This window comes from Chiloscyllium punctatum, chromosome 32 (genome assembly GCF_047496795.1).
Source record: "Chiloscyllium punctatum isolate Juve2018m chromosome 32, sChiPun1.3, whole genome shotgun sequence".
NCBI classification, from domain to species: Eukaryota; Metazoa; Chordata; class Chondrichthyes; order Orectolobiformes; family Hemiscylliidae; genus Chiloscyllium; species Chiloscyllium punctatum.
Window position 1 is genome coordinate 29,457,575 of NC_092770.1, and position 21,983 is coordinate 29,479,557.

Consider the following 21,983-nt stretch of genomic DNA (forward strand, 5'->3'; position numbering starts at 1 on the left):
CTTGGAGCTGTAAGTTGATGTAATTAACAGTCTAATGGCTTGTGTCATGAAAACAACATATTGCAGCTTATTGACTGAGTTCAATTTGGGATATGTTGGAAAGAATTTTAATGCTGTTATTGTTAATCACAGATTGGCGGAAAACTGTGCGTTCAGCATATGTTACAACCTAATTACAGAAGTGTGATAGTAGAGACATTTTTCAACAGAGTGACTGATTTATTGATATAATCCATCAATGTTCAGCTTTATTTGACCTGTTTCCAACTCCGGCAGTCGAGAATATAATTTTAACCTTGCAGGGGATGTATTTGATTTTCAATGTGAATTATGCAAAAGGTAAATAAGATCAACTCATACCTTTACATTATTTATGTTTATAAGCAAAGGGAATGGCAAGCAGAATAGTGAACCATGCATTTTACATTTGAAGTATTAGAACAAAGAACAGCACAGTACAGGAACAGGCCCTTCAATCGACCAAATCAACAGATGACATGTTTCTAAACTAAAATCGTTTTGCAGTCAATTTTCTAGATGTAGTGCTCCAATAATTTTACAAAAAATAATTTTACAATTGTAAATGGATTAGATAGGTAGTGACAGAGAATATGTTTCCTATCATGGGTTATTCAGGAACAAGGGTATATCATTTTAAAATCAAAGCTGGATGATGGAAGAGAAACTGAAGTAGCACTTTCCACACAAAACGTAATCAACATCTAGAATTCTCTTAAGAATATAGAAATTTGGGAACATAGGAACCAGGAGCAGGTGTAAGTAGCGAGTCTGCTTCAGGACATGACTACGACTCGCTACCACAGCCACATCACCTTCCTCTCTGCCCTAGAGCGGGTGTAGTCTGTTCAACCCCTCGACCTTGCTCCACCATGATTGTCAATACAATCACGGCTGATCTCATCACGGCCTCACCTCCACTTTCCTGCCTACCCTCCATAACCCTTTAACCTTGTAGTTAACTTGGAATGAGGTTAGCCAGGTGGAGCTCAATGAGTACGAGATCCCTGATTGGGACTGTTAGTCTGGGCTGTTAAACAGGAGTCTCAGGGGTTCTCCTCACTCTAGGGACTGGCTCGGAGCTAGCTGGTCACAGTCTGTGAACTGTGCACATGGAAATAAAGGCTCATTTGGTGATGGGATACCTGCCTCCGTGGAGTTATTTCAAACTTGTTACCAATTAAAAACCTGTCTATCGCCTCCTTAAATTTATTTAGTTTCTTCATTAAGCCTTTTCAGTCTCAATACTCTTTTAAAACATTCCTCATTGACTATGCTTCTGTTACAATGTCTCTTCATGTAGTTTTGATCAAATTTGATAAGTGATTTAGATGAAATGTGTTAGATTATGCTTTACATAAAATGCCTTAGATTATGTTAAAGACATGACATAGACAAGAAAGTGATCTCGAGGTGCAGAACAACTGAGGGATGATTGCCTCACTCTTCTCTTGTATTCCTAAATATTCACAGTCCATTCTCCCAGCCTTTAATCAGACTATTCATTGGGAAAACTTGCATAAGAAAGTTAGTACAGAGAAAGCAATAAATCTTGATCTGCAGAAATCCAAAATGTTGGGATGTTGCTGTAGTTAAAGGAAAAGCCAATTTTGCTTGATACTATCTGTGTCCTGTTGGTGGTAGATTAAATTCCCTACGGTGTGGAAACAGGTCATTTGGCCCACCAAGTCCACACCAACCCTCCGAAGAGTAACCCACCCAGACCCATTAGGGGCGGCATGGTGGCTCATTGGTTAGCACTGCTGCCTCACAGCACCAGCGTCCCAGGTTCAATTCCAGCCTTGGGCGACTGTCTGTGTGGAGTTTGCAAATTCTCCCCGTGTCTGCGTGGGTTTCCTCTGGGTGCTCCAGTTTCCTCCCACAGTCCAAAGATGTACAGGTTAGGTGAATTGGCCATGCTCAATTGCCCATTAGTCAGATGGAAATGGGTCTGGGTGGGTTACTCTTCGGAGGGTCAGTGTGGACTTGTTGGGCCGAAGGGCCTGTTTCCACACTGTAAGCAATCCAATCTAATTAGATGATCAATCATTAATGATTTATCCATTTTCAGACCTTTTAGTTTTTCTAGCATCTTCTCCTTGGTGATGGCCCCCTCTCAGCACATCACCCCCTCCCCCACCCGACTCTTGAATTTTTGGGATATTACTCACGTTTTCCACCATGAAGGCTGACATAAAGTACTTGTTCAGCTCCTAAGCCATTTCCTTATTCCCCATTACTATCTTTCCAGCAGCCATTTCCATCAGTCCAATGCTCACTTTTGCCTCTCTTTTGCCCTTTATATACCTAAAAGAATTCTTGCGAGGTAAATTCCAGGACTGTCTCCCCGGCCTGTTCTCCGCCCGGAATGGCTGCCTGTGCACTGCTCCGGGGCTGCTTCCCCACTCACTGTTCTGGGTCTCGCAGCTCACACACTGCTCTGCCTGTTGCTGGTCTCGGATTTGCCTCCAGTGCTAAAGGGAAGGAAGAAGGAAAAAAGAGAGAGTATGAAACAACAGGCAGAGCAGAGGGGCTCCAGCAGGAGTGTCCTACTCTGCTGCCACCTTACTGCTGTTTGAGTGGTTGTGGTGATTCACAGCTTGCCTGCTCACTCCAGCATTAAACAATCATAATCAAAGGGGAAGGCAGGATCACTGCTTATAACACACTGGAATGGATGAGACAAACTAGTAACTCTTGTTCTGTTGGCTTTAAGCAAGAGTCTGCCCCGTCAAAAATAAGGAGAAAGTGAGGACTGCAGATGCTGAGGAAGGGCTTATGCCCGAAACGTCGATTCTCCTGCTCCTTGGATGCTGCCTGACCTGCTGCACTTTTCCAGCAACACATTTTCAGCCCCAGTCAAAAATAAACCCACTTTTAAAAAAAAAGACAAATCAATGGTAAATTATTGTACAGTTGATAAAACACAGCCCAGACCATCACACAAGCCAAACTCCCATCCATTAACTCCATCTATACCTCTCGTTGCTGTGGAAAGGCAACCAACATCATCAAAGACTCCTCTCACCCTGGTTATAATCTCTTCCAATCTCTCCCATCAGGCAAAAAATACAAAAGCTTAAACACCCATGCCAACAGATTCAAGAACAGCTTCTTCTTCGTATTAGACTCCTGCTTGGGCCTGTCAAATTTCAAATCTGATGTTGATCTTCCTTTTGGTGCACCTTCTTTGCAGCTGTAACTTTGTGTTCCTTGCTCTGTTCCATCACCCTATGTTCTTGGTATGGTATGATCTGCCTGTATGGCACACAAAACAAAAACAAAACTTTTCACGGTACTTAGGCACACATGACAATAATAAATCAAATCAAAGTCTGTAAGAAAGCTCCTATTGCACTTGACAAACAGTAATACTATCTGCTCCATCAATTTATTGCTTTTATCCCACAATAGACTGGCTCGGTGCTGTGTCGACGGATGGTCTGTGACTGTGAAAATCCTACAGTGGATCTTTTCTGTTGCCCTGAGTGTGACCCACGACTAACCAGTCAATGCCTGAATCAGAAAGGAGACATGACCTATAAAAGTGGAGACTCTTGGGTGCAGGACTGCCAGCAGTGTCATTGTGTGGTAAGCCATAGGCTTGTTCAGATATTTGTGACACTCCCAAATAAGTACGCAAGTTCCTTCATTAAATTTAACACATTGATATCAAATAGGCTTGCACAGATCTCAAAAGAAGCTGCAATGAGGAAAGTAATTCCAAATACTGTATAGAAAATGAGTTAAGTTCATAAATCATTGAAACGTGGAACTTGATTATTGTATGATGGAGTGGAAAAAGCAGCTGATGTTGTACAAAGTAAAGTATAATACCTTTTGCAGCCGTATATGACATTACAATAGACATTAGAAACATTGCTTTCACACTATTTTTGTGCTCTGAACTGTAAGTTTCTTTAGTCACAAAGCCGTTATGCCACCATGCCATTCATCATCTCTGTTTGCTTTCACTTGTATTCACTCATGGGATGTGGGTGTCGCAGGCTGAGACAGCATTTCCTGACCATCCCTCAATGCCCATGAGAAGGCAGTCACCTTCTTGAACCATTGCAGTCTATTTGACTTGCAAATGAAGTTATATGGTCCACTTTCGAAGTTGAAGGCTCAGGCATTAAGTCAGAATATAGTACATGACAGGACCAGTAAGGGAGACCATGAACACCTGACCATATTTGTACATTATAGAAGCAATACACAAGGTTAAACGGTTGGCACTACTTATTATTAATGCACAGCACAGTCAGTGTCATCAGTCAGAGTTCACATAATATTGCCTGCAATCTGTGTGGAAGAGCTTTGTATTAAATGTTGTTGCTTGCTGTCTAACTTGCAATCATACATTACATAGACTGTGCATGAGTGTATGGGTATTCATTTCAGATCATATCAGTTGTCAAACATATAGACATTGCCTGGGAGTTTCTGAGGTAGGAAGCACTTCAGGTCTGAAAGCTGGACTGGAATATGGAGAAGCGAGCCAGTTTGGTGGGAGACAGGACACACAAGTACACGATATACACACTTGTCAATTATGGCTAGCACCACCAGGAGTGCTGGCCACTGTTGGTACTACACAAAGATGAAGACAACTCAGAAATGGGTGTCAGCTAAACCAGCTAAATCATGTCCACTCCCACTAGCAGGGTGCAGTACTGTCTCCACTCCAGCATAGCAGGGTGCAGTACTGTCTCCACTGCGGCACAGCAGGGAACAGTACTGTCACCACTGCAGCATAGCAGGGTGCAGTACAGTCTCCACTGCAGCATAGCAGGGTGCAGTACAGTCTCCACGGCGGCATACCAGGGTGCAGTACTGTCTCCACTGCGGTATAGCAGGGTGCAGTACTGTCTCCACTGTGGCATACCAGGGTGCAGTACTGTCTCCACGGCGGCATACCAGGGTGCAGTACTGTCTCCACTGTGGCATACCAGGGTGCAGTACTGTCTCCACTGCGGCATAGCAGGGTGCAGTACTGTCTCCACTGCTGTATAGCAGGGTGCAGTACTGTCTCCACTGCGGTATAGCAGGGTGCAGTACGGTCTCCACTGCAGCATAGCAGGGTGCAGTACAGTCTCCACGGCGGCATACCAGGGTGCAGTACTGTCTCCACTGCGGTATAGCAGGGTGCAGTACTGTCTCCACTGTGGCATACCAGGGTGCAGTACTGTCTCCACTGCGGCATAGCAGGGTGCAGTACTGTCTCCACTGCTGTATAGCAGGGTGCAGTACTGTCTCCACTGCTGTATAGCAGGGTGCAGTACTGTCTCCACTGCAGCATAGCTGGGTGCAGTACTCTCTCCACTGCGGCATAGCAGGCTGCAGTACTGTCTCCACTGCTGTATAGCAGGGTGCAGTACTGTCACCAGTGCAGCATAGCAGGGTGCAGTACTGTCTCCACTGCAGCATACCAGGGTGCAGTACTGTCTCCACTGCAGCATAGCAGGCTGCAGTACAGTCTCCGCTGCGGTATAGCAGGGTGCAGTACTGTCTCCACTGCGGTATAGCAGGGTGCAGTACTGTCTCCACTGCTGTATAGCAGGGTGCAGTACTGTCTCCACTGCAGCATAGCTGGGTGCAGTACTGTCTCCACTGCGGCACACCAGGGTGCAGTACTGTCTCCAATGCAGCATAGCAGGCTGCAGTACAGTCTCCACTGAGGTATAGCAGGGTGCAGTACTGTCTCCACTGTGGCATACCAGGGTGCAGTACTGTCTCCACTGCGGCATAGCAGGGTGCAGTACTGTCTCCACTGCTGTATAGCAGGGTGCAGTAATGTCTCCACTGCGGTATAGCAGGGTGCAGTACTGTCTCCACTGCAGCATAGCAGGGTGCAGTACAGTCTCCACGGCGGCATACCAGGGTGCAGTACTGTCTCCACTGCGGTATAGCAGGGTGCAGTACTGTCTCCACTGTGGCATACCAGGGTGCAGTACTGTCTCCACTGCGGCATAGCAGGGTGCAGTACTGTCTCCACTGCTGTATAGCAGGGTGCAGTACTGTCTCCACTGCTGTATAGCAGGGTGCAGTACTGTCTCCACTGCAGCATACCTGGGTGCAGTACTCTCTCCACTGCGGCATAGCAGGCTGCAGTACTGTCTCCAATGCAGCATAGCAGGCTGCAGTACAGTCTCCACGGCGGCATACCAGGGTGCAGTACTGTCTCCACTGTGGCATACCAGGGTGCAGTACTGTCTCCACTGCGGCATAGCAGGGTGCAGTACTGTCTCCACTGCTGTATAGCAGGGTGCAGTACTGTCTCCACTGCTGTATAGCAGGGTGCAGTACTGTCTCCACTGCAGCATAGCTGGGTGCAGTACTCTCTCCACTGCGGCATAGCAGGCTGCAGTACTGTCTCCACTGCTGTATAGCAGGGTGCAGTACTGTCACCAGTGCAGCATAGCAGGGTGCAGTACTGTCTCCACTGCAGCATACCAGGGTGCAGTACTGTCTCCACTGCAGCATAGCAGGCTGCAGTACAGTCTCCGCTGCGGTATAGCAGGGTGCAGTACTGTCTCCACTGCGGTATAGCAGGGTGCAGTACTGTCTCCACTGCTGTATAGCAGGGTGCAGTACTGTCTCCACTGCAGCATAGCTGGGTGCAGTACTGTCTCCACTGCGGCACACCAGGGTGCAGTACTGTCTCCAATGCAGCATAGCAGGCTGCAGTACAGTCTCCACTGAGGTATAGCAGGGTGCAGTACTGTCTCCACTGCTGTATAGCAGGGTGCAGTACTGTCTCCACTGCAGCATAGCTGGGAGCAGTACTGTCTCCACTGCTGTATAGCAGGGTGCAGTAATGTCCCCACTGCAGCATAGCAGGGTGCAGTACTGTCTCCACTGCGGCATAGCAGGGTGCAGTACTGTCTCCACTGCAGCATAGCAGGGTGCAGTACTGTCTCCACTGCAGCATAGCTGGGAGCAGTACTGTCTCCACTGCTGTATAGCAGGGTGCAGTAATGTCCCCACTGCAGCATAGCAGGGTGCAGTACTGTCTCCACTGCGGCATAGCAGGGTGCAGTACTGTCTCCACTGCGGCATAGCAGGGTGCAGTACTGTCTCCACTGCAGCATAGCAGGGTGCAGTACTGTCTCCACTGCAGCATAGCAGGGTACAGTACTGTCTCCACTGCGGTACAGCAGGGTACAGTACTGCCTCCACTGCAGCATAGCAGGGTACAGTACTGTCTCCACTGTGGCATACCAGGGTGCAGTACTGTATCCACTGCAGCACAGCAGGGTACAGTACTGCCTCCACTGCAGCATAGCAGGGTACAGTACTGTCTCCACTGTGGCATACCAGGGTGCAGTACTGTCTCCACTGCGGTATAGCAGGGTGCAGTACGGTCTCCACTGCAGTATACCAGGGTGCAGTACTGTCTCCACTGCGGTATAGCAGGGTACAGTACTGTCACCACTGCAGTACAGCAGGGTGCAGTACTGTCTCCACTGCAGTACAGGAGTGTGCAGTACAGTCTCCACTGCAGCATAGCAGGGTGCAGTACTGTCACCAATGCAGCATACCAGGGTGCAGTACTGTCTCCACTGCAGCATAGCAGGCTGCAGTACAGTCTCCACTGAGGTATAGCAGGGTGCAGTACTGTCTCCACTGCTGTATAGCAGGGTGCAGTACTGTCTCCACTGCAGCATAGCTGGGTGCAGTACTGTCTCCACTGCGGCATACCAGGGTGCAGTACTGTCTCCACGGCAGCATAGCAGGGTGCAGTACTGTCTCCACTGCGGCATAGCAGGGTACAGTACTGTCTCCACTGCAGCATAGCAGGGTGCAGTACTGTCTCCAATGCAGCATAGCAGGCTGCAATACAGTCTCCACTGAGGTATAGCAGGGTGCAGTACTGTCTCCACTGCTGTATAGCAGGGTGCAGTACTGTCTCCACTGCAGCATAGCTGGGTGCAGTACTGTCTCCACTGCGGCATACCAGGGTGCAGTACTGTCTCCACGGCAGCATAGCAGGGTGCAGTACTGTCTCCACTGCGGCATAGCAGGGTACAGTACTGTCTCCACTGCAGCATAGCAGGGTGCAGTACTGTCTCCACTGCGGCATAGCAGGGTGCAGTACTGTCTCCACTGCAGGACAGCAGGGTACAGTACTGCCTCCACTGCAGCATAGCAGGGTACAGTACTGTCTCCACTGTGGCATACCATGGTGCAGTACTGTCTCCACTGCGGTATAGCAGGGTGCATTACGGTCCCCACTGCAGCATAGCAGGGTGCAGTACTGTCTCCACTGCGGCATAGCAGGGTACAGTACTGTCTCCACTGCGGTATAGAAGGGTGCAGTACTGTCTCCACTACGGTATAGCAGGGTGCAGTACTGTCTCCACTGCAGCATAGCAGGGTGCAGTACTGTCACCAATGCAGCATAGCAGGGTGCAGTACTGTCTCCACTGCGGTAGAGCAGGATGCAGTACTGCCTCCACTGCAGCATAGCAGGGTGCAGTACTGTCACCACTGCAGCATACCAGGGTGCAGTACTGTCTCCACTGCAGCATAGCAGGAGGCAGTACTGTCTCCACTACAGTACAGCAGGGTGCAGTACTGTCTCCACTGCAGTACAGCAGTGTGCAGTACAGTCTCCACTGCAGCATAGCAGCGTGCAGTACTGTCACCACTGCTGTATAGCAGGGTGCAGTACTGTCTCCACTGCGGTATAGCAGGGTGCAGTACTGTCTCCACTGCAGCATAGCTGGGTGCAGTACTGTCTCCACTGCAGGACAGCAGGGTACAGTACTGCCTCCACTGCAGCATAGCAGGGTACAGTACTGTCTCCACTGTGGTATAGCAGGGTGCAGTACTGTCTCCACTGCGGTATAGCAGGGTGCAGTACGGTCTCCACTGCAGCATAGCAGGCTGCAGTACAGTCTCCGCTGCGGTATAGCAGGGTGCAGTACTGTCTCCACTGCGGTATAGCAGGGTGCAGTACTGTCTCCACTGCGGTATAGCAGGGTGCAGTACTGTCTCCACTGCAGCATAGCTGGGTGCAGTACTGTCTCCACTGCGGCACACCAGGGTGCAGTACTGTCTCCAATGCAGCATAGCAGGCTGCAGTACAGTCTCCACTGAGGTATAGCAGGGTGCAGTACTGTCTCCACTGCTGTATAGCAGGGTGCAGTACAGTCTCCACTGCAGCATAGCTGGGAGCAGTACTGTCTCCACTGCGGCATACCAGGGTGCATTAATGTCCCCACTGCGGCATAGCAGGGTGCAGTACTGTCTCCACTGCGGCATAGCAGGGTGCAGTACTGTCTCCACTGCAGCATAGCAGGGTGCAGTACTGTCTCCACTGCGGCATAGCAGGGTACAGTACTGTCTCCACTGCTGTACAGCAGGGTACAGTACTACCTCCACTGCAGCATAGCAGGAGGCAGTACTGTCTCCACTACAGTACAGCAGGGTGCAGTACTGTCTCCACTGCAGTACAGCAGTGTGCAGTACAGTCTCCACTGCAGCATAGCAGCGTGCAGTACTGTCACCACTGCTGTATAGCAGGGTGCAGTACTGTCTCCACTGCGGTATAGCAGGGTGCAGTACTGTCTCCACTGCGGTATAGCTGGGTACAGTACTGTCACCACTGCTGTATAGCAGGGTGCAGTACTGTCTCCACTGCGGCATAGCAGGGTACAGTACTGTCTCCACTGCTGTACAGCAGGGTAGAGTACTGCCTCCACTGCAGCATAGCAGGGTACAGTACTGTCTCCACTGTGGCATACCAGGGTGCAGTACTGTATCCACTGCAGCACAGCAGGGTACAGTACTACCTCCACTGCAGCATACCAGGGTGCAGTACTGTCTCCACTGCAGCATAGCAGGAGGCAGTACTGTCTCCACTACAGTACAGCAGGGTGCAGTACTGTCTCCACTGCAGTACAGCAGTGTCAGTACTGTCTCCACTGCAGTACAGGAGTGTGCAGTACAGTCTCCACTGCAGCATAGCAGGGTGCAGTACTGTCACCAATGCAGCATACCAGGCTGCAGTACAGTCTCCACTGCGGTATAGCAGGGTGCAGTACTGTCTCCACTGCGGTATAGCAGGGTGCAGTACTGTCTCCACTGCAGCATAGCTGGGTGCAGTACTGTCTCCAATGCAGCATAGCAGGCTGCAATACAGTCTCCACTGAGGTATAGCAGGGTGCAGTACTGTCTCCACTGCTGTATAGCAGGGTGCAGTACTGTCTCCACTGCAGCATAGCTGGGTGCAGTACTGTCTCCACTGCGGCATAGCAGGGTACAGTACTGTCTCCACTGCAGCATAGCAGGGTGCAGTACTGTCTCCACTGCGGCATAGCAGGGTACAGTACTGTCTCCACTGCTGTATAGCAGGGTACAGTACTGTCTCCACTGTGGCATACCATGGTGCAGTACTGTCTCCACTGCGGTATAGCAGGGTGCATTACGGTCCCCACTGCAGCATAGCAGGGTGCAGTACTGTCTCCACTGCGGCATAGCAGGGTACAGTACTGTCTCCACTGCAGCATAGCAGGGTGCAGTACTGTCTCCACTGCAGGACAGCAGGGTACAGTACTGCCTCCACTGCAGCATAGCAGGGTACAGTACTGTCTCCACTGTGGCATACCATGGTGCAGTACTGTCTCCACTGCGGTATAGCAGGGTGCATTACGGTCCCCACTGCAGCATAGCAGGGTGCAGTACTGTCTCCACTGCGGCATAGCAGGGTACAGTACTGTCTCCACTGCGGTATAGCAGGGTGCAGTACTGTCTCCACTGCAGCATAGCAGGGTGCAGTACTGTCACCAATGCAGCATAGCAGGGTGCAGTACTGTCTCCACTGCGGTAGAGCAGGATGCAGTACTGCCTCCACTGCAGCATAGCAGGGTGCAGTACTGTCACCACTGCAGCATACCAGGGTGCAGTACTGTCTCCACTGCAGCATAGCAGGAGGCAGTACTGTCTCCACTACAGTACAGCAGGGCGCAGTACTGTCTCCACTGCAGTACAGCAGTGTGCAGTACAGTCTCCACTGCAGCATAGCAGCGTGCAGTACTGTCACCAATGCAGCATAGCAGGGTGCAGTACTGTCTCCACTGCGGTATAGCAGGATGCAGTACTGTCTCCACTGTGGTATAGCAGGGTGCAGTACTGTCTCCACTGCGGTATAGCAGGGTGCAGTACGGTCTCCACTGCAGCATAGCAGGGTGCAGTACTGTCTCCACTGCGGCATAGCAGGGTACAGTACTGTCTCCACTGCGGTATAGAAGGGTGCAGTACTGTCTCAACTACGGTATAGCAGGGTGCAGTACGGTCTCCACTGCGGTATAGAAGGGTGCAGTACAGTCTCCACTACGGTATAGCAGGGTGCAGTACTGTCACCAATGCAGTATAGCAGGGTACAGTACTGTCTCCACTGCGGCATAGCAGGGTGCAGTACTGTCACCAATGCAGTATAGCAGGGTACAGTACTGTCTCCACTGCGGTATTGAAGGGTACAGTACTGCCTCCACTGCAGCATAGCAGGGTACAGTACTGTCTCCACTGTGGCATACCAGGGTGCAGTACTGTCTCCACTGCAGTACAGCAGGGTGCAGTACTGTCTCCATTGCAGTACAGGAGTGTGCAGTACAGTCTCCACTGCAGCATAGCAGGGTGCAGTACTGTCTCCACTGCGGCATACCAGGGTGCAGTACTGTCTCCAATGCAGCATAGCAGGCTGCAGTACAGTCTCCACTGAGGCATAGCAGGGTGCAGTACTGTCTCCACTGCTGTATAGCAGGGTGCAGTACTGTCTCCACTGCAGCATAGCTGGGTGCAGTACTGTCTCCACTGCGGCATACCAGGGTGCAGTACTGTCTCCACGGCAGCATAGCAGGGTACAGTACTGTCTCCACTGCGGTATAGCAGGGTGCAGTACTGTCTCCACTGCGGCATAGCAGGGTACAGTACTGTCTCCACTGCAGCATAGCAGGGTGCAGTACTGTCTCCACTGCGGCATAGCAGGGTACAGTACTGTCTCCACTGCTGTCTAGCAGGGTGCAGTACTGCCTCCACTGCAGCATAGCAGGGCGCAGTACTGTCTCCACTGCGGTATAACAGGGTGCAGTACTGTCTCCACTGCAGCATAGCAGGGTGCAGTACTGTCTCCACTGCAGCATAGCAGGGTACAGTACTGTCTCCACTGTGGCATACCATGGTGCAGTACTGTCTCCACTGCTGTATAGCAGGGTGCAGTGCTGTCTCCACTGCGGCATAGCAGGGTACAGTACTGTCTCCACTGCGGCATAGCAGGGTACAGTACTGTCTCCACTGCGGTATAGAAGGGTGCAGTACTGTCTCCACTGCAGTACAGCAGTGTGCAGTACAGTCTCCACTGCAGCATAGCAGGGTGCAGTACTGTCTCCACTGCGGTAGAGCAGGGTGCAGTACTGTCACCACTGCAGCATAGCAGGGTGCAGTACTGTCTCCACTGCGGTAGAGCAGGATGCAGTACTGCCTCCACTGCAGCATAGCAGGGTGCAGTACTGTCACCACTGCAGCATACCAGGGTGCAGTACTGTCTCCACTGCAGCATAGCAGGAGGCAGTACTGTCTCCACTACAGTACAGCAGGGTGCAGTACTGTCTCCACTGCAGTACAGCAGTGTGCAGTACAGTCTCCACTGCAGCATAGCAGCGTGCAGTACTGTCACCAATGCAGCATAGCAGGGTGCAGTACTGTCTCCACTGCGGTATAGCAGGATGCAGTACTGTCTCCACTGTGGCATAGCAGGGTGCAGTACTGTCTCCACTGCAGTACAGCAGTGTGCAGTACAGTCTCCACTGCAGCATTGCAGAGTGCAGTACTGTCTCCACTGCGGCATAGCAGGGTGCAGTACTGTCTCCACTGCAGGACAGCAGGGTACAGTACTGCCTCCACTACAGCATAGCAGGGTACAGTACTGTCTCCACTGTGGTATAGCAGGGTGCAGTACTGTCTCCACTGCGGTATATCAGGGTGCAGTACGGTCTCCACTGCAGCATAGCAGGGTGCAGTACTGTCTACACTGCGGCATAGCAGGGTACAGTACTGTCTCCACTGCGGTATAGAAGGGTGCAGTACTGTCTCCACTGCGGTATAGCAGGGTGCAGTACGGTCTCCACTGCAGTATAGCAGGGTGCAGTACTGTCACCACTGCAGTATAGAAGGGTGCAGTACAGTCTCCACTACGGTATAGCAGGGTGCAGTACTGTCACCAATGCAGTATAGCAGGGTGCAGTACTGTCTCCACTGCGGCATAGCAGGGTGCAGTACTGTCACCAATGCAGTATAGCAGGGTGCAGTACTGTCTTCACTGCAGCATAGCAGGGTGCAGTACTGTCTCCACTGCAGCACAGCAGGGTACAGTACTGCCTCCACTGCAGCATAGCAGGGTACAGTACTGTCTCCACTGTGGCATAGCAGGGTGCAGTACTGTCTCCACTGCAGCATAGCAGGGTACAGTACTGCCTCCACTGTGGCATACCAGGGTGCAGTACTGTCTCCACTGCGGTATAGCAGGGTGCAGTACGGTCTCCACTGCAGTATAGCAGGGTGCAGTACTGTCTCCACTGCAGTACAGCAGTGTGCAGTACAGTCTCCACTGCAGCATAGCAGGGTGCAGTACTGTCACCAATGCAGCATACCAGGGTGCAGTACTGTCTCCACTGCAGCATAGCAGGGTACAGTACTGTCTCCACTGCGGTATAGAAGGGTGCAGTACTGTCTCCACTACGGTATAGCAGGGTGCAGTACGGTCTCCACTGCAGTATAGCAGGGTGCAGTACTGTCTCCACTGCAGTACAGCAGTGTGCAGTACAGTCTCCACTGCAGCATAGCAGGGTGCAGTACTGTCACCAATGCAGCATACCAGGGTGCAGTACTGTCTCCACTGCAGCATAGCAGGGTACAGTACTGTCTCCACTGCGGTATAGAAGGGTGCAGTACTGTCTCCACTACGGTATAGCAGGGTACAGTACTGTCACCACTGCAGTATAGAAGGGTGCAGTACTGTCTCCACTACGGTATAGCAGGGTGCAGTACAGTCACCAATGCAGTAAAGCAGGGTGCAGTACTGTCTCCACTGCGGCATAGCAGGGTGCAATACTGTCACCAATGCAGTATAGCAGGGTGCAGTACTGTCTCCACTGCAGTACAGCAGTGTGCAGTACAGTCTCCACTGCAGCATAGCAGGGTGCAGTACTGTCACCAATGCAGCATAGCAGGGTGCAGTACTGTCTCCACTGCGGCATAGCAGGGTTCAGTACTGTCACCAATGCAGTACAGCAGGGTGCAGTACTGTCTCCACTACGGTATAGCAGGGTGCAGTACGGTCTCCACTGCAGTATAGCAGGGTGCAGTTCTGTCTCCACTGCTGGATAGCAGGGTACAGTACTGTCACCACTGCAGTATAGAAGGGTGCAGTACTGTCTCCACTGTGGCATAGCAGGGTGCAGTACTGTCTCCACTGCAGTACAGCAGTGTGCAGTACAGTCTCCACTGCAGCATAGCAGGGTGCAGTACTGTCACCAATGCAGCATACCAGGGTGCAGTACTGTCTCCACTGCAGCATAGCAGGCTGCAGTACAGTCTCCACTGCGGTATAGCAGGGTGCAGTACTGTCTCCACTGCGGTATAGCAGGGTGCAGTACTGTCTCCACTGCTGTATAGCAGGGTGCAGTACTGTCTCCACTGCAGCATAGTTGGGTGCAGTACTGTCTCCACTGCGGCATACCAGGGTGCAGTACTGTCTCCACTGCGGCATAGCAGGGTACAGTACTGTCTCCACTGCGGCATACCAGGGTGCAGTACTGTCTCCACTGCGGTATAGCAGGGTGCAGTACTGTCTCCACTGCAGCATAGCAGGGTGCAGTACTGTCTCCACTGCGGCATAGCAGGGTACAGTGCTGTCTCCACTGCAGCATAGCAGGGTGCAGTACTGTCTCCACTGCGGCATAGCAGGGTACAGTACTGTCTCCACTGCTGTATAGCAGGGTGCAGTACTGTCTCTACTGTGGCATACCAGGGTGGAGTACTGTCTCCACTGCGGCATACCAGGGTACAGTACTGTCTCCACTGCGGTATAGAAGGGTGCAGTACTGTCTCCACTACGGTATACCAGGGTGCAGTACGGTCTCCACTGCACTATAGCAGGGTGCAGTACTGTCTCCACTGCTGGATAGCAGGGTACAGTACTGTCACCACTCTAGTACAGCAGGGTGCAGTACTGTCTCCACTGCAGTACAGCAGTGTGCAGTACAGTCTCCACTGCAGCATAGCAGGGTGCAGTACTGTCTCCACTGCGGTAGAGCAGGGTGCAGTACTGTCACCACTGCAGCATACCAGGGTGCAGTACTGTCTCCACTGCGGTAGAGCAGGGGGCAGTACAGTCTCGACAGCGGAATAGCAGGGTGCAGTACTGTCTCCACTGCTGTATAGCAGGGTGCAGTACTGTCCCCACTGCAGCATAGCAGGGTGCAGTACTGTCTCCACTGTGGCGTACCAGGGGGCAGTACTATCTCCACTGCGGTATAGCAGGGTGCAGTACTGTCTCCACTGCAGCATAGCAGGGTGCAGTACTGTCTCCACTGCTGTATAGCAGGGTGCAGTACTGTCGCCACTGCAGCATAGCAGGGTGTAGTACAGTCTCCACTGCAGCACAGCAGGGTGCAATACTGTCTCCACTGTGGCATACCAGGGTGCAGTACTGTCTCCACTGCAGCACAGCAGGGTACAGTACACCCTCCACTGCAGCATAGCAGGGTGCAGTACTGTCTCCACTGCAGCATAGCAGGATGCAGTACTATCTCCACTGCGGTATAGCAGGGTGCAGTACTGTCTCCACTGCAGCATAGCAGGGTGCAGTACTGTCTCCACTGCTGTATAGCAGGGTGCAGTACTGTCTCCACTGCGGCAGAGCAGGGTGCAGTACTGTCTCCACTGCGGTATAGCAGGGTGCAGTACTGTCTCCACTGTGGCATACCAGGGTGCAGTACTGTCTCCACTGCGGTATAGCAGGGTGCAGTACTGTCTCCACTGCGGTATAGCAGGGTGCAGTACTGTCTCCACTGCGGCATAGCAGGGTGCAGTACTGTCTCCACTGCAGCATAGCAGGGTGCAGTACTGTCTCCACTGCTGTATAGCAGGGTACAGTACTGTCTCCACTGCAGCATAGCTGGGTGCAGTACTGTCTCCACTGCGGCATACCAGGGTGCAATACTGTCTCCAATGCAGCACTGCAGGCTGCAGTACAGTCTCCACTAAGATATAGCAGGGTGCAGTACTGTCTCCACTGCTGTATAGCAGGGTGCAGTACTGTCTCCACTGCAGCATAGCTGGGTGCAGTACTGTCTCCACTGCGGCATACCAGGGTGCAGTACAGTCTCCACGGCAGCATAGCAGGGTGCAGTACTCTCTCCACTGCGGCATAGCAGGGTACAGTACTGTCTCCACTGCAGCATAGCAGGGTGCAGTACTGTCTCCACTGCGGCATAGCAGGGTACAGTACTGTCTCCACTGCTGTATAGCAGGGTGCAGTACTGTCTCCACTGCAGGACAGCAGGGTACAGTCCTGCCTCCACTGCAGCATAGCAGGGTACAGTACTGTCTCCACTGTGGCATACCATGGTGCAGTACTGTCTCCACTGCGGTATAGCAGGGTGCAGTACTGTCTCCACTGCGGTATAGCAGGGTGCAGTACGGTCTCCACTGCAGCATAGCAGGGTGCAGTACTGTCTCCACTGCAGTATAGCAGGGTGCAGTACTGTCTCCACTGCAGTACAGCAGTGTGCAGTACAGTCTCCACTGCAGCATAGCAGGGTGCAGTACTGTCACTACTGCAGCAGAGCAGGGTGCAGTACTGTCTCCACTGCAGCATAGCAGGGTGCAGTACTGTCACCACTGCAGCATACCAGGGTGCAGTACTGTCTCCACTGCGGTAGAGCAGGATGCAGTACTGTCTCTACTGCAGCATAGCAGGGTGCAGTACTGTCACCACTGCAGCATACCAGGGTGCAGTACTGTCTCCAGTGCAGAATAGCAGGGGGCAGTACAGTCTCGAAAGCGGAATAGCAGGGTGCAGTACTGTCTCCACTGCTGTATAGCAGGGTGCAGTACTGTCCCCACGGCAGCATAGCAGGGTGCAGTACTGTCCCCACTGCAGCATAGCAGGGTGCAGTACTGTCTCCACTGCGGTATAGCAGGGTGCAGTACTGTCTCCACTTCTGTATAGCAGGGTGCAGTACTGTCTCCACTGCTGTATAGCAGGGTGCAGTACTGCCTCCACTACAGCATAGCAGGGTACAGTACTGTCTCCACTGTGGTATAGCAGGGTGCAGTACTGTCTCCACTGCGGTATAGCAGGGTGCAGTACGGTCTCCACTGCAGCATAGCAGGGTGCAGTACTGTCTCCACTGCGGCATAGCAGGGTACAGTACTGTCTCCACTGCGGTATAGAAGGGTGCAGTACAGTCTCCACTACGGTATAGCAGGGTGCAGTACTGTCACCAATGCAGTATAGCAGGGTGCAGTACTGTCTCCACTGCGGCATAGCAGGGTGCAGTACTGTCACCAATGCAGTATAGCAGGGTGCAGTACTGTCTTCACTGCAGCATAGCAGGGTGCAGTACTGTCTCCACTGCAGCACAGCAGGGTACAGTACTGCCTCCACTGCAGCATAGCAGGGTACAGTACTGTCTCCACTGTGGCATAGCAGGGTGCAGTACTGTCTCCACTGCAGCATAGCAGGGTACAGTACTGCCTCCACTGTGGCATACCAGGGTGCAGAACTGTCTCCACTGCGGTATAGCAGGGTGCAGTACTGTCTCCACTGCAGAACAGCAGTGTGCAGTACAGTCTCCACTGCAGCATAGCAGGGTGCAGTACTGTCACCAATGCAGCATACCAGGGTGCAGTACTGTCTCCACTGCAGCATAGCAGGGTACAGTACTGTCTCCACTGCGGTATAGAAGGGTGCAGTACTGTCTCCACTACGGTATGCCAGGGTGCAGTACAGTCACCAATGCAGTAAAGCAGGGTGCAGTACTGTCTCCACTGCGGCATTGCAGGGTGCAGTACTGTCACCAATGCAGTATAGCAGGGTGCAGTACTGTCTCCACTGCAGTACAGCAGTGTGCAGTACAGTCTCCACTGCAGCATAGCAGGGTGCAGTACTGTCCCCACTGCAGCATACCAGGGTGCAGTACTGTCTCCACTGCGGCATAGCAGGGTTCAGTACTGTCACCAATGCAGTATAGCAGGGTGCAGTACTGTCTCCACTACGGTATAGCAGGGTGCAGTACTGTCTCCACTGCAGTATAGCAGGGTGCAGTTCTGTCTCCACTGCTGGATAGCAGGGTACAGTACTGTCACCATTGCAGTATAGAAGGGTGCAGTACTGTCTCCACTGTGGCATAGCAGGGTGCAGTACTGTCTCCACTGCAGTACAGCAGTGTGCAGTACAGTCTCCACTGCAGCATAGCAGGGTGCAGTACTGTCACCAATGCAGCATACCAGGGTGCAGTACTGTCTCCACTGCAGCATAGCAGGCTGCAGTACAGTCTCCACTGCGGTATAGCAGGGTGCAGTACTGTCTCCACTGCGGTATAGCAGGGTGCAGTACTGTCTCCACTGCTGTATAGCAGGGTGCAGTACTGTCTCCACTGCAGCATAGCTGGGTGCAGTACTGTCTCCACTGCGGCATACCAGGGTACAGTACTGTCTCCACTGCAGCATAGCAGGGTGCAGTACTGTCTCCACTGCGGCATAGCAGGGTACAGTACGGTCTCCACTGCAGCATAGCAGGGTGCAGTACTGTCTCCACTGCGGCATAGCAGGGTACAGTACTGTCTCCACTGCTGTATAGCAGGGTGCAGTACTGTCTCTACTGTGGCATACCAGGGTGCAGTACTGTCTCCACTGCGGCATACCAGGGTACAGTAATGTCTCCACTGCGGTATAGAAGGGTGCAGTACTGTCTCCACTACGGTATACCAGGGTGCAGTACGGTCTCCACTGCACTATAGCAGGGTGCAGTACTGTCTCCACTGCTGGATAGCAGGGTACAGTACTGTCACCACTCTAGTACAGCAGGGTGCAGTACTGTCTCCACTGCAGTACAGCAGTGTGCAGTACAGTCTCCACTGCAGCATAGCAGGGTGCAGTACTGTCTCCACTGCGGTAGAGCAGGGTGCAGTACTGTCACCACTGCAGCATACCAGGGTGCAGTACTGTCTCCACTGCGGTATAGCAGGGTGCAGTACTGTCACCACTTCTGTATAGCAGGGTGCAGTACTGTCTCCACTTCTGTATAGCAGGGTGCAGTACTGTCTCCACTGCAGCATAGCAGGATGCAGTACTATCTCCACTGCGGTATAGCAGGGTGCAGTACTGTCTCCACTGCAGCATAGCAGGGTGCAGTACTGTCTCCACTGCTGTATAGCAGGGTGCAGTACTGTCGCCACTGCAGAATAGCAGGGGGCAGTACTGTCTCCACTGCAGCATAGCAGGATGCAGTACTATCTCCACTGCAGCATAGCAGGGTGTAGTACAGTCTCCACTACAGCACAGCAGGGTGCAATACTGTCTCCACTGTGGCATACCAGGGTGCAGTACTGTCTCCACTGCAGCACAGCAGGGTACAGTACAGCCTCCACTGCAGCATAGCAGGGTACAGTACTGTCTCCACTGCGGTATAGCAGGGTGTAGTACTGTCTCCACTGCGGTATAGCAGGGTGCAGTACGGTCTCCACTGCAGCATAGCAGGGTGCAGTACTGTCTCCACTGCGGCATAGCAGGGTGCAGTACTGTCTCCACTGCGGTATAGCAGGGTGCAGCACTGTCTCCACTGTGGCATACCAGGGTGCAGTACTGTCTCCACTGCGGTATCCCAGGGTGCAGTACTGTCTCCACTGCGGTATAGCAGGGTGCAGTACTGTCTCCACTGTGGCATACCAGGGTGCAGTACTGTCTCCACTGCTGTATAGCAGGGTGCAGTACTGTCTCCACTGCAGCATAGCAGGGTACAGTACTGTCTCCACTGCAGCATAGCTGGGTGCAGTACTGTCTCCACTGCGGCATACCAGGGTGCAGTACTGTCTCCAATGCAGCACTGCAGGCTGCAGTACAGTCTCCACTAAGATATAGCAGGGTGCAGTACTGTCTCCACTGCTGTATAGCAGGGTGCAGTACTGTCTCCACTGCAGCATAGCTGGGTGCAGTACTGTCTCCACTGCGGCATACCAGGGTGCAGTACAGTCTCCACGGCAGCATAGCAGGGTGCAGTACTCTCTCCACTGCGGCATAGCAGGGTACAGTACTGTCTCCACTGCAGCATAGCAGGGTGCAGTACTGTCTCCACTGCGGCATAGCAGGGTACAGTACTGTCTCCACTGCTGTATAGCAGGGTGCAGTACTGTCTCCACTGCAGGACAGCAGGGTACAGTCCTGCCTCCACTGCAGCATAGCAGGGTACAGTACTGTCTCCACTGTGGCATACCATGGTGCAGTACTGTCTCCACTGCGGTATAGCAGGGTGCAGTACTGTCTCCACTGCGGTATAGCAGGGTGCAGTACTGTCTCCACTGCGGTATAGCAGGGTGCAGTACTGTCTCCACTGCAGTACAGCAGTGTGCAGTACAGTCTCCACTGCAGCATAGCAGGGTGCAGTCCTGTCTCCACTGCAGCATAGCAGGGTGCAGTACTGTCACCACTGCAGCATACCAGGGTGCAGTACTGTCTCCACTGCGGTAGAGCAGGATGCAGTACTGTCTCTACTGCAGCATAGCAGGGTGCAGTACTGTCACCACTGCAGCATACCAGGGTGCAGTACTGTCTCCACTGCAGAATAGCAGGGGGCAGTACAGTCTCCAAAGCGGAATAGCAGGGTGCAATACTGTCTCCACTGCTGTATAGCAGGGTGCAGTACTGTCCCCACGGCAGCATAGCAGGGTGCAGTACTGTCCCCACTGCAGCATAGCAGGGTGCAGTACTGTCTCCACTGCGGTATAGCAGGGTGCAGTACTGTCTCCACTTCTGTATAGCAGGGTGCAGTACTGTCTCCACTGCTGTATAGCAGGGTGCAGTACTGTCTCCACTGCAGCACAGCAGGGTGTAGTACTGTCTCCACTGCAGCATAGCAGGGTGCAGTACAGTCTCCACTGCAGCACAGCAGGGTGCAATACTGTCACCACTGCGGCATAGCAGGGTACAGTACTGTCTCCACTGCGGCATAGCAGAGTGCAGTACTGTCACCAGTGCAGCCTAGCAGGGTGCAGTACTGTCTCCACTGCAGCATAGCAGGGTGCAGTACTGTCTCCACTGCTGTATAACAGGGTGCAGTACTGTCTCCACTGCAGCATAGCAGGGTGTAGTACTGTCTCCACTGCAGCATAGCAGGGTGCAGTACAGTCTCCACTGCAGCGCAGCAGGGTGCAGTACTGTCAACACTGCGGCATAGCAGGGTACAGTACTGTCTCCACTGCTGGATAGCAGGGTACAGTACTGTCACCACTGCAGTATAGAAGGGTGCAGTACTGTCTCCACTGCAGCATAGCAGGGTGCAGTACTGTCTCCAATGCGGCATAGCAGGGTACAGTACTGTCTCCACTGCGGTATAGCAGGGTGCAGTACTGTCTCCACTGCAGCATAGCAGGGTGTAGTACTGTCTCCATTGCAGCATAGCAGAGTGCAGTACTGTCACCACTGCTGTATGGCAGAGTGCAGTACTGTCTCCACTGCAGCATAGCAGGGTGCAGTACTGTTCCCACTGCAGCATAGCAGGGTGCAGTACTGTCACCACTGCAGCATAGCAGGGTGTAGTACTATCTCCACTGTGGTATAGCAGGGTGCAGTACTGTCTCCACTGCAGCATAGCAGGGTACAGTACTGTCTCCACTGCGGTATAGCAGGGTGCAGTACTGTCTCCACTGCAGCATAGCAGGGTGCAGTACTGTCACCAC

The 21,983-nt window shown here is 52.6% G+C and overlaps 1 protein-coding gene across 3 annotated transcripts in view; it reads left to right on the forward strand.

Moving 5' to 3' along the window:
- Positions 1-21,983, forward strand: part of LOC140458014 (protein kinase C-binding protein NELL2-like) — a 375,163-nt gene that overhangs the window by 311,578 nt on the left and 41,602 nt on the right. For 2 of the 3 annotated variants that reach the window (XM_072551970.1, XM_072551971.1), the window contains one exon: positions 3,433-3,609. The exons of the other annotated variant lie outside the window; for it this stretch is intronic. In XM_072551970.1, coding sequence (XP_072408071.1) covers positions 3,433-3,609 — 177 coding nt within the window. The remainder of the gene's footprint in view (positions 1-3,432; positions 3,610-21,983) is intronic. 3 annotated transcript variants of the gene reach the window in all.